This window comes from Mauremys mutica, chromosome 8 (genome assembly GCF_020497125.1).
Source record: "Mauremys mutica isolate MM-2020 ecotype Southern chromosome 8, ASM2049712v1, whole genome shotgun sequence".
In the NCBI taxonomy this organism is placed as follows: Eukaryota; Metazoa; Chordata; order Testudines; family Geoemydidae; genus Mauremys; species Mauremys mutica.
The window spans coordinates 2,951,268-2,964,078 of record NC_059079.1 but is presented as its reverse complement, the minus strand read 5'-3'; the positions used below and the strand labels follow the sequence as shown (position 1 = coordinate 2,964,078).

General features: G+C 45.6%; 1 protein-coding gene across 5 annotated transcripts in view; it reads left to right on the top strand.

The window, feature by feature from the left end:
* Positions 1–1,739: 1,739 nt before the first annotated feature.
* Positions 1,740–12,811, top strand: part of KIF2C (kinesin family member 2C) — a 50,358-nt gene continuing 39,286 nt past the window's right edge. For 2 of the 5 annotated variants that reach the window (XM_045026782.1, XM_045026780.1), the window contains exons 1-4: positions 1,741–1,899; positions 6,886–6,980; positions 9,970–10,077; positions 10,391–10,439. In XM_045026782.1, the coding sequence (XP_044882717.1) occupies positions 1,836–1,899; positions 6,886–6,980; positions 9,970–10,077; positions 10,391–10,439 (316 nt within the window). In that variant the 5' untranslated portion in view covers positions 1,741–1,835. Of the gene's footprint in view, positions 1,900–6,885; positions 6,981–9,400; positions 9,541–9,969; positions 10,078–10,390; positions 10,440–12,811 lie in introns of those variants that run through there. The other 3 variants (XM_045026781.1, XM_045026784.1, XM_045026783.1) reach the window with 3 other exon arrangements.

Genomic DNA, 12,811 nt, shown 5'->3' with positions numbered 1-12,811 from the left:
GGGGCCTGATTCTGGGATTTAGGTGCCTAAGGTGACAATTAGGTGCATAAATCCTTTTGTGAACCTAGCCCCAAGTGATCATAGAACTAGGGTTACAGATGCACTGTGCCCAGGGGATAGTTGTGGGTAATGAATATGCTGCAGCCAAGGAAATGACTGAAATGTGTTTGTTTGTGTGCTGATTTTATTAGGAATTGATACTATGGGTTGATGTTACATAATTTGTGAGTTGGGCTGTACCTCAATGACATTTTTCAGCTGAGTTCTACCCCCAAAAATTCATTGAATGAACAAATAACATAGGGAATACATAACTACTTGATTAAAAAAACCCAGTGAACTAAGAACACAGTGCAAATCTGAGGCCAGTGAAACTGTGGCAAGGCCAAACTGAAGGCTCATAAACTCCTGTAGGTGATGTGTTTGAAGGGGTTCTCCTTCTCCATATCCTGGTAGGTGGATTGTTCTGGAAGGAGTTGTAAAGCTTGAATGAAATGGTGATCCCAGTCTGGTATGTTCCCTATAGTCTGCAGGACATTGCAAGGTTGGGGAGCAGTGCTTGACCTTTGTCCCAAAAGGTGCTCCAACAGCCTGTTTGAGTCTGTATCATGTCCCTTTCCAAGGCCATGCACTCTACTTTGATGCTTTGTGGTCGCACCAGGAAACCTTCCCTCCAAACTTCTTCAAGGCCCTCTGTTGGAATGCAGTCACTAGTTCCTGGAACATTTCCTCTCATCTTTTTTTTCCAGCCTCTCTGCAGGTGCTAACTTCCCTCTTCACACAGACCGTGGTGTTACAGGTGCTAAAGGAAACCAGAAAAAACACAAGGCCTTACTGTCCCCAATCCTAGTCTTCATGCATTTACCAGGAGGATGCCGCCAGCTGGGAGGGAAGCATGGGCACTCCTAAAAGAAATCAAGTGTATCAGAAATCAAGGCTGGCATGAGAGCCAGTCTCTGGGCAGCCTCAGGAACACAGCTGGCTTATAGTAGGCTGCCTGATTGCTACGCCACCTGCCTGGAGGGAAGAATCAGAAAACCCTCTCTGAAGCCCAAGTCATCATCACACGGGCAAGCAGTGGGAGCAGTACCAGAGACCCTGTTCTTGTTGTTCGTGTTCAGAGACTTCTGCCGGAGTTTCCTTTGCTCTGACTCGATGCTGGGACCAGCTCCGTGAGTGTCCCCTCACCGTCATTCCTCTGGCAGTGTCTTGCGGAGGCGTTTGTTCTGGTGACTCCTCTCCAGATGGGACTGGACACGCTGCTCCCTCTCCCAAGGGCACTTCGTGGCGTCTCTGCCTCCTCCTCTTTTAGAGTTAAAAACTGCTGGGGAAGGAAGGATTTTTCCTTTTGATTTTTTTACAGTAATTACCCTTTTCCCTCCATTTCCCCTCGCCTGCAGGCCCGGGGCCCGGACAGAACAGGACCCCTGCCTGGCGTGGCAGCACCACGTGTAGCCGGGCACTGTGAGCGCCCCGCCCCAGAAGGACTACATCTCCCAGCGTGCACCGCGCGCAGAGGCCCCGCAGCGCTCTGAGAGAGGGGCCCGCGGCATGATGGGAGTGGTAGTCCCCAGTGGGCGCGCTAGGCCGGAGTCCCTCGGCATGCTGGGAGATGGAGTTCCCTGTACACGCACAGCATGCTGGGGGTTGTGGTTCCGAGGCCGCGTTTCCCGGTAGGCCCTGCGGCACGCCGGCGCGCGGAGTTTAAATCGGCGGCGGTTGCGGGGGCCGCCATTCCCGGCTGCTGATTGGACGCGGTACCGCTGGGCCCACAGACCCCTTCACGCCTCCCCTCCTCTAGCGGCTCCGAGGACCCCCCCCCGCCCCCCAGCGCTATGGACGCCGCGGTCTGCAGCCGCCTCCAGCCCGGCCGGCTCATTAAGATTCAGCGGAGCAACGGTGAGTGCGGGGGGATCTGAGAGGACTGACCCCCGCCGCTTTCCGTACCGCCCCCTTCGGCGAGGGGGGGTCTGGCGGGAGGGGCGGGGGCCCCACAGCTCCCCTGCCGGCAGAGCCCCGCCCGGTCTGCTCGGGGGCTCCCCGCGGGGCTCGGCCGGATCGGCGCGGAGCGGAGCTGCTTCCGGGCTCGCTCGCACCCCCTGCTGCTGCGGCCCGGGGGAGGGGGGGTGGGGTGTGTTTGTGCCCCCCCCCCCCATGGGTGGTGCTCCGCCCTAGGCCGTTCCTGGCCCCTTTTATGTTTGTGCAACTGACCTTCGCCCTAGGCGTGCTGCTTGGCGTGTACCCTCGTTGCCGTTCATCCTCTGTATTTCAGAGCATGTCTCCAGCTTGTCAAGCTCATTCTGAATTCTAACCCTCTTCTCCAAAAAGCAGTTGCAACCCCTCCCCGCTTGGTATCATTTGCAAACTTTATACAAATAGAACCGGATCCCTGCAGGTCCTCACTCAATATCCCCTTCCAGCTTGACTGAGAACCATTGATAACTACCTATGAGTATGGTTTTCCAACCTTATAGTAGGTTCGTCTAGCACAGGGATGGGCAAACTATGGCCCGCGGGCCGGATCCGGCCCTTCAGGGCTTTGGATCCGGCCCGCGGGATTACCCCTGATGGTGCTGCGGGCCCAGCGCTGCTCTCAGAAGCAGCCCCCAGGCCGGGAGGCAAAGGGCTCCATGTGCACACGCAGAGCCCTCTGCCCCCGCCCCACCCAGGGCCCGCAGCACTTCCTGGAGTGGCGTGGGGACAGGGCAGGCATGCAGGGAGCCTGCCCTGGCCCTGGTGTGCGCCACTGCCACCCCGGAGCCACTTTAGGTAAGCGGCACCGGGCTGGAGCTCAAACCCCTCCTGCCCCCCGCCCCCCAACTCCCTGCCCTGAGCCCCATCCTGCACTCCGTACCCCTCCTGTACCCCAACCCCCTTCCCTGAGCCCCCTCTTACACTCTGCACCCCTTCTCTGCCCCAATCCCTTGTCCTGAGCCCCTTCCTCCACATCCTGCACTCCACCCCCCCCTGCCCTGGCCCTGCATACAATTTCCTCACCCAGATGTGGCCCTCACCCCAAAAAGTTTGCCCACCCCTGGTCTAGCATCTGCTTCCCCAGTTTGATTATGAGAAGGTCACATAAGACAGTATCAAAAGCCTTACTAAAGTTGAGAGACATCACATCTACTGCTTCCTCCTATCCTCCACAAGGCTTGTTACCCTCCTAAAGAAGGATACAGGAACTCCTCGCTCAATGTTCTAGTTATGATCCTGAAAAAGGCGAAATGATGTTAAGCTAATCCAATTTCCCCATAAAAATTAATGTAAATGAGAGGGTTAAGTTCCAAAGAATTTTTTTCACCAGACAAGATATACATATACATACAGTATAAGTCTTAAACAAACAATACTGGTACACAGTGGTGATGATTGTGAACCTTGGTTGAGGTGGAGGAGTCAGAGGGTGGGATATTTCCCGGGGAATGCCTTACCGCTAAATGAACTAGCAGTTGAGGCAGTTAACCCTTGAGGACTCAGTCAACACTCTAAAAGGCAGAAGAAAAGGAGGGAGGGCAGACAGAGACACACATCCTGTGTGTGTGAGAGAAAAAAATGCGCATTTCCCCTTTAAGTAGCTGACCCCAGGCTTAAGTAGACTGCCTTGTTAATTAAATCAGCTTGCTGAGATGGCAGCTACTGCCTAGAAGCTCCCTCCCTCCATCCATCAGGAGTCCCCCCTGTTGTATGGAAGATGGGGTAAGTGAGATGCAGGAGCAGGGGGGAAGGGGAGACACCCTGACATTAGCCCCCCTTTTCCCCCTCCCCCCCCATACAGCAAGCAGGAGTCTCTGGGAGTAGCTTCAAGGCAGAGGGCAGGAGCAGCACGTGGCAGTGGGGGGACTGCTGCACAGGGAGCTTGGGGGAGGAGGGAGCTGGTGGGGGGGAGGGGCTGCTGGTCCACCCTAGTTCCAACCACCCACCAGCTAGCTGCAATGGGCTGCTCTTCCTGCAGGCAGTGGACAAAACAGGCGGCTGCCAAACAATGTTAGAAGGGAGCTTTTCACAACTTGAACTAGCATGTTCCCTAATTGATCAGCAATTTAACATCGAAACAACGTTAACCGGGAGGACTTTAAGTGAGGAGTTCCTGTATTAGGTTGGTTTGACTTGATTTTTTTGTTCTTGCCAAATCTGTATTGACTATTACTTATTACCTTATCTTCCAGGTGCTTACAATTTGTTGTTTGTGCCATTATTTTTCCAGGTACCAGAGTTAAGATGACTGGTCTCTAATTCCATGGGTTATCCTTAGTCCTCTTTTTATTGATGGGTACAATATTTGTCCTTTTCCAGTGCTCTGGGATCTCTCTCTTCCTCCACAAATTCTCAAAGATAATTGTTAATGGCTCAGGGATCTCTTCAGCCAGTTCCTTAAAATATTCTAGGGCAATGGTCCCCAATCTTTTCGTCTGGCGGGCACCAGATGAAGGACCGTGGTGGCGGTCAAGCATCTGCCGAAATGCTACTGAATTTTGGTGGCAACGCCTCTCAATGACGCCGCTTGTCGGCGGCAAGCGGCATCATCGAGAGGTGTTGCCACCGAAATTGGGCGGCATTTTGGTGGCTGCTCGACCGCCTGCCAGGACGTAGGCGCACTTAGATGCCCCCCATGGTGCCCGCGGGCACTGCGTTGGGGTCCCCTGTTCTAGGGTGTATTTTGTCAGGGCCTGCTGGCTCGAAGACATCTAACTTGTCTAAGTAAGGCCTGGTCTAGAATAGGAAATTAGGACAGTGTAATGACATCTCCTCAGGGGTGTGAAAAATCCACACCCCTGAGCAGCACAGTTCCTGGTGTAGAGGGCCCTAGGTCAACTGAAAATTTTTTCTGTTTTCTCAGAGTGGTGGATTACCTATATCAACAGGAGAATCCTCCCGTTTCCATAGGTAGCGTCTATGCTGTAGTATTTTAAGTGCAGACATACCTTAATTCTTAACTTGTTCTTCACCTATTTTAACCTCCGCTCCTAATCCATGTACACTAATGTTAATAATGTTAGTCGTCCGATCACTGCTAATCTTTCTGGTGAAGACTGAAACAAAAAAGACATTTAATAATTTGGCCATTGCTGCATTTTCTGTTGTCTTTCCATCCTTATTGCGTAACGGGCCTACTCTGGCCTGGATATTTCTCTTGCTTCTAGTGTATTTGTAAACTGTTTTCTTGTCACCCTGTATGTCCCTAGCTAATTTAATCTATTTTATGCGCTGTCTTTTCTAACTTTGTCCCTACATGCTTGTTTGTTTTATATTCATCCTTTGTAATTTGATCTACTTTTTAGGGATGTAAAAGGTTAACCATTAACCCCGGTGGCCCCGCGTCGGCCTAGCGGGAGCGGCCCCAGCCCTGTCCCGGCCGGGGCAGGAGTCCCGGCCCCAGCCCCCACTATGTCCCCCCCAGCTACCTTGGTTAACAGTTAACTGGTTAAACAAAATAACTTTAATTTTTTTAACCAGTATTTACATCCCTACTACTTTCTTTTACCTTTGACTCTTTGAGTTTCAGGCCATTTAAAAAAAAATCTCCTCCTGGTTAAGCCAAGATGGTCTCTTATCATACTTCCTATCTTTCCTATGCATTCAGATAGTTTGCTTTTGTGCCCTTAATAATGTCTGTTTAAAACTGCCAACTCTTGAACTCTTTATTTTTTTCTCCTAAGACTTGCTTCCCATAGGATCCTATGTACTAGTTCTCAGAGTTTGCTAAAGTCTGCCTTCTTGAAGTCCATTGTCTTTGTTCTGCTATTTCTCCTTCTACCATTCCTTACCATGCCCCACTTCTGGGAAGTAGCCTCTCTTTTGGGGGTGAGGGGGAAGGAGGAGAGCCCCATCCACTCTGGGCTGCAACAGGGACAAGTCCCTTTCTCCCCTGTCCTGTCATCACTGGATATGCAGTGGGATTGTCGGAGCTCCATGCTGAAATAGGGCTGTCATATTCACTATGGATGTGTGCATGCTCCCTTCCCCCAATGTGTGTGTGTTCCCTCTGAAGCATCTGTTACTGGCCAGTATTGGAAACAGAATACTGGGTGACATGGGCCAGTGGTCTGACCCAGTATGGCCATGCTCACTCTTACCTTTGGTTGCCTCTGTGGGACTTGCTGCTTGTGATGCCCTCTAGGGGACTGGTCTTGTTACTGACTTGGCTTTTTTCCTTTCCATTATTGATGAAATCTTTCCAGTGACACAAAGCATATATGAGACTCTGTCCTTTCCAAAGGAGATTGAAAATGAAGGGATGCTGTAAACATGGAGTTTAGCAGATTTCAGTGCAATTTAAAAATTGGTTTCTGGTCCTAAACAGACCCTTGAACTCCCCCAGGCAATCTTTGTGTGTGGTTTTCTTTTTGATGGGACTGTTTTTTCCACTTTAAAAATTTTTTTCATCTTCCCTGCTTGCTGTGTAGGAAAACCCATATAAATGGGAAAACATATACAAAGTGCTGCCAAAATAAGCTAAGTAAGTCAGAAGTCTTTCAGTGTTTGGGCTCTAAAAATAGCACATCACATCCCTGCCAGAAAAGGTGTTGCCTTTAGTGCCACAGCAAAGGGACAATAATAGCTTAATTTCCTTTAGGCAGCTGTGTCCTCAAGGGTATTGGTACTCTGAGGAAATTGCTGGCTGACAGCAGAGTTAACAGCTTCATTGCTTTTTTTGTGTGTCTTGAATGTTTATCCAATATTTATAGTATGAAGGCCATTCCCAGATTTTAACAATGGCTCATAGCTTTGGATGCAGAATACTGGCAAATTCCTCTCTGAAAAACTAGCTTTCCAGTCTTGAATTGGTATTACAGAGCTGAATATGGGGACTTGTTCTCTTCAGCAGAAGTTAAGCATGTTGTGTTGAATGACCTGATGAAATGTGAATTTATCTTTAATCCTTAGGCTTAATTCACAGTGCAATTATAAAGACTGTAAACGTTGAAAGGCTGTCTGTCTCGGTAGAATGGTCAGAAGGGGAATCAACCAAAGGAAAAGAGGTAAGTGTGAGAGGTGTCCCCATGCTCACTCAATCTGGAGTAAATCAGCAACTTTGATTGCATAGTTATAAAGCATGGGGCTGAAATCCATGACTCTATTAAATAAAGATCCTCTGGGCTTAAAGCCATTTTTCTTACATGTGTTTCATAGAATTCTGTGGCTCATTAAACTGAGGGTTAAAAATATAATCTTAGTATTTCTGTCACCTAGGACAAGGAGAACAGCTTGGGCAGTTCACTTTTTGCCTGTAGTACAAATGAGGGTCAATCCATCCTCATCCTATCCACTTGTTATAGTCCACACCTGAACATAGCCACTTTCTGAACTTCATACCCTCCTATCTCAATGTCTGTACTTCGACCCATCAACCTTTTACCTGCATTCGGGGATATTGCAGATTATGTATTCCTTATGCCACCCGATCTTAAACCAAATTTTGTACCCTCGATAATCTGTATGTTATTTCCTGATAACCAGAAACTTCTATGCTTAAACTCTGTACCACTCACTTTTTTCTTAACATTTTAATAAATTTTTTAAACCTGTTCTAACTCTTCAGATTCAAATGCATAAAAGTTGTAATATTTGGTTTGGAAATGCTGCAGATGCATTACGTTCCCATGAAAATTAAGATTTTATTAGTTTTTGTAAGGCCAAGTCTGTTTTTACAAATCCTTAATTTTGGGCCATGTTTGTCTTTGGCTCTTTAGTTTGAGAGTAGGAAAGCTGTGAAAACCCCTTATCGCTCATTGCTGTAAACTGGACCCCTATAATCCAACTAATCACAAATAATTATTACAATAGTATTGCTGACACACAGTGCCTCTGATGGCAATGTGTTCTTTTTCTAGTAAGAATAGTTGATTCAGAATAAAACTAAATGCTTATGTATTTATATGCATAAACTTGTTTTACGACTCATAAGTGATGAGTTATGACTTCTTCATTAGTGCTGTACTGTCATGCTCTTAACAAAGCCCCAGCTTACACAATCTTGGCAGCTTTATATTGGTATTCAACACCTTTAATGATCTCTTAAAAATTTTCTGGAAGAATTCCTTAACATATGGGAAAATGTGAGATTAGTTGGATACTTTGCAGCAAAGAATCCTGTGGCACCTTATAGACTAACAGATGTTTTGCAGCATATAAGGTGCCACAAGATTCTTTGCTGCTTTTACAGATCCAGACTAACACGGCTCCCCCTCTGATACTTGGATACTTTGGGCATCCCCTACCCAGTTATGCATTAAAACTATACTTAAACTTGGTGTTCCAATAAAATATCTCCATTGTCTTTGAAAGACAAGTTGAGAAAGAACTGCAGGCATTTCTAATATTCTGCCAGACATCTTCCCACTCTATTGGCTGTAGAAAAGGGTTTTCCCCTGTTTCCCATTGTTTTGGAATCTGATTTTGTAAAGCTCCTCCCAGCTTGCACAATTTACCACATTCCATTCTTTAGTTCTGCTTTTTTATTTACGCTCAGGGAAACTTTTTTTTGCTTTTTCTGAAACTTAGTGTATGTTTATAGTGAGGAGTTGGCTCACAAAATCCCAGATGTCTTTGCAATAGATGGGGAATTAGCCGTGAGGTTTGGGCCAGAGGCCAACCACTAATTGCATTTTCTGAGACTTGAAACTCTTATCAGATCTATGCTAGTCAGAAGTCTGAATATGTACCGGCAGCTATAGGTAGATCTGAAAGATGAGGTGATGCTCTGACATTGAAGCTGGGTATGCTATGTCATGCATAATCACCATTGATAAAGGTTTTGTAGGCAAATTAGTTTGAGCTCTACCAGTGCAAACCCATGAGCTTATATAAGATCAATGAGGTTGCACAAGTATCATGGGGGGGCCTAGGTTTTTGACTTGCAGAACCTCCAAAGTCAGAGCCCAGGTGAGTTTGAGGGACTGTCATTTAACAAGATCTTACTTAGAAGTGAGTAAACTTGATGATTGTCCTGGGTTTCCATAATACTTGGAGAGAGAATCACAAATCTATTTTAAAAATCTGGTGAATACTGTAACTCTTTTGTATGAGAACAGTTAATATTGTATTTTTGCTCATTTTACAGAGGATTAAATAGCGTTTTTTACTAAACCCACTAAACGGTTAATATTTAATATATAAACTTAGCATCTATTCTGCACAAGAAAGTTATTTCAATATCAAAGGCACCTTAGTTTCGGTGGAGGATGAAGTGATAATTATACAACTCTGTGGCATACAAACTCTGTTTTATAGGGTTATCTTTACACAGTAAAAATAAGGGGGAGAGGCTCAGTTTGTGCCTATTTTCTCCTTCACAGCCCAACTCCTCACTACTGCATGCGACCCCCCCCCAACACATTTGTGACATCACACTTTCCCAGAGCTGCAGAATGTTGTAGATAAAGGATTATGACTTCACTACAGGGTAAACCAGGAGTTTGGAGGTTGAGGTGAAATCACTTATTTACTCCCACTTGCAAATAGCAGGAGGGTGAATATGGGGAAAATGCAGATGAATTTAATTGTTTTGGTTTAAATGTTGAATGCTTCATTTACCTCAGTGTGAGTAGTTTTTTAAAAATTATTTCAGTAAGCACAACTATATTGTAAACTCGTAATGCTCTCCTAGAGCAGAAATCATGGAGTGATTGAGAGCTGTACTAAGATTAGCCACAAGAGATTAAAACGGTGACAAATGTGCTTTGGGTGCTTCTGAAAACACTAGCAATGGCTCCTGCGGAACTGAGTGGTGGCTGGCAGACACTGGTAGATGGTCTAACTAGCAGATTTCTATTCTAGTCAGATTAGACTGCTCAAGTGGAATTTAAAATACTAAATTACTAATCAAGGCAACCCTAATTTTCCACATCAAACAAATTAATGGCTTATAGTTGGTTGTCTTTATTTAAGGTTTATGTCAAGCTATTTGTCTTCCATTGGAGTTAGAACAGAAATTGTCTGTCTAACTAAATCTTGTCTTTGCCTTTGTAGATTGAGATTGAAGATGTGATAACAATAAATCCAGAGATTTTAGAAGAAATTCCGTCTGCTTCTGATGTGAAAGAGAACCTGCCTCTGCAGGAGAATGTAACTGTACAGGTATGTAATCCTTAAACTCTTGTTATGGTACTAAAATTCAAACAGTAGCATGTCGGATCATAAATAACATTGCAAAATAAGTACAGATTATTTTAAAAACTGCTCTGATTCTTTCATTTATCTTCATTTTAAACTTTGAGGTCTCTGGGTATGCATGTTTTTGTTCCATTTGGATTTTTTTGGGCTTCCTGTGCTGTTTTTTATAAAAACAGGCACATTCTTGTATTTGTTACCATATCTTAATTATATAATGCAAAGAGCATGGTAGATGCTTCAGATACTTACTGCAATGGCTTTTTAACTTTTTTTGCAGAAACAAAAACGTAGAACAACCCTTTCAAAAATTCCTGCTCCACGAGAAGGTAAAAATAACTCTTAATTCTTGTCTATAGTCATAAGACAAAAATAAATTATGCTGTAGATTTACTCTAATTTAGGCATACCACTACAAAATGTACTAATTAAGCAACTGTACTTTATGCTGGTTCCTTATTGAAATTTGAGTCTTAAATCATAGTTATAAGGCATTCTGAGGTTTTTCTACATCTTGGAGGGTTCCTTCCTTGGGTACCCTAATACAGGCCTACTGCCAGCAGGCTGCTTTTGTGTGTTTATGAGCTGGCAAGTAGGTTATCACAACAGTGTTGTTTTTTTTTATTAATCTCTTCTAAGTTGTATAGTTCTACAGGCTTCAGGGGAATTCTTTCTACAACTAATACTAGTAAATTCCACTTTGCAAATTTCATAATCCAATGGAAAGTGAGTGCATAGAGAGGCTCCAGAATAGGGTCAATGGTTCTTGTATCAACAGAATAAAAGGTTTTGAACAAAGCTAGTTGAAGATTGGGGTGTTGCAAGGGAAGGTGGGGTCCATAAGAGGTTATTCTCCCTGGGCTGGCAGGTATGGGGCTAGCTGGGAAATAGTTCCCTCCCCATATCTAACTTCAACTTTCAGATTGTAGTTGACTAATTTATTCCTTGAGACTTTTTGTTAGTTTGGAGAGGAAAGATTACTAGTGTGTGTGCAGTTTGCCATGTCGATGCTAATGATCACAAATGTGACTAGCTCTCCATAGAATTAATTAGCATCCTATGCTATGTTCTCCTTGCCCCCTGCCACGTTGGCTCTGACTTCCTTCCCTCCAGAAGTGCAGCAAGCTTCCTGCTTGCTACCATTTGTCCTGTCCAGTACAGTAGTGCTAAGTTCTGGAACTGGAGGCTTCCACCCCAGCTGCTACTGGCTTTCTGAACTCTCTCCCTCTCTTGGTTCTCTGTGTGATGCTGGAGATGGAAGGCAATACAAACCTTTTTGCAGGGAGTGGCAAAGCTGATGGGAACAGCCCAGGCATCCCGAACTGACAAATCCACATCCCTGTCACTAATCCAGGGAACTTTCCATAAAACTGGTAGACTGGAAATTGTACTAGGAGTTAAGTAGTGATTGTCTCTAGGCTGGTCACTCCCTGGTAGTGAATGGCTAGCTGACCAATCAAGTGCTCGTAACCCAGCCAGTCACTGCCAAATGAGTAATGCACTCCCTAGAGGTCACTGTTGTAACTCTGAAGCATACAATATAACTGAATCTGCAGTGCATGTTGCCTGGCTATTGTCCCAGGGTTTTAGTGCAATGGTTCTCAACCAGGTACTTAGAGGTCTTCCAGGGGGTACATCAACTCATCTAGACGTTTGCCTAGTTTTACAACAGACTACATTAAAAAGCACTAGAGAAGTCAGTATAAACTAAAATTTCATACAGACAATGACTTGTTTATATTGCTCTACATCAGGGGTTGGCAGTCGGCGGCATGCATGCCAAAGGCAGCACGCGGGCTGATTTTTAGTGGCATGCTGCTGCCAGCTGGGGTCCCGGCTGCTGGCCTGAATTACAGAACCCCAGACCAGCAGCGGGATGAGCCGTTCAGCCCGCTGCCGGGCTGGGGTCCTGGCCATTGGCACCTTGCCAGCTGGGGTCCTGGCTGCCAGCCCCACTCAGCCTGCTGCCGGGCTGGATGGATGGAACCCAGGGCATCAGCAGGCTGAGCATCTCAACCCGCTGCCAGTCTGGGGTTCTGTCTGCCGGTCTGGCTTACGAAACCTTAAATTAATGAAGACTTGGCACACCCCTTTCCAAAGGTTGCTGACCCCCTGCTCTATATACTAGACACTGAAATGTAAATATATTTATATTTAATTTGATTTATTTTATAAATATCTGATAAAAATGAGAACAAGCAATTTTTTGCTCAAATTGTAAGTAAGTAGTTTTTTTAAGTGAGGTGAAACTGGGTGTGGGGGGGAATGCAAGACAAATCAGACTCCTGAAAGGGGTACAGTAGTCTGGAAAGATTGAGAACCACTGTCTTTGTGTATAAAGAGAGGCCAGCTCCGAATCCAGCAGGAAAGCAAAGTAGTCTGTGTTCCCTTTTGCTAAACATCTATGCTATAGCAGCAGGGAACAATATCCTCCTATTCTGAGTTCTGCATTACATTGGTTAGAAAGTTCAACACTTTTATGTGCTCAGCCTAAGAGGTCTGCAGGACCTGAAAGGAAGCAGAAAGTCCCCATCGGTATGTAATGTGTACTATTGTATCTGCGCCTGAGGGAAGCAAAAATAAATGGCAACTTTTTCAAAGTTAATTGTAAAACTGGCTCTGCCTAAACTAATCTTGCTAGTCTTCTGAAGTATGGTATTCTGTTCTGTTAGGGAGCAGTGGTGTCAACATACTGCATGCC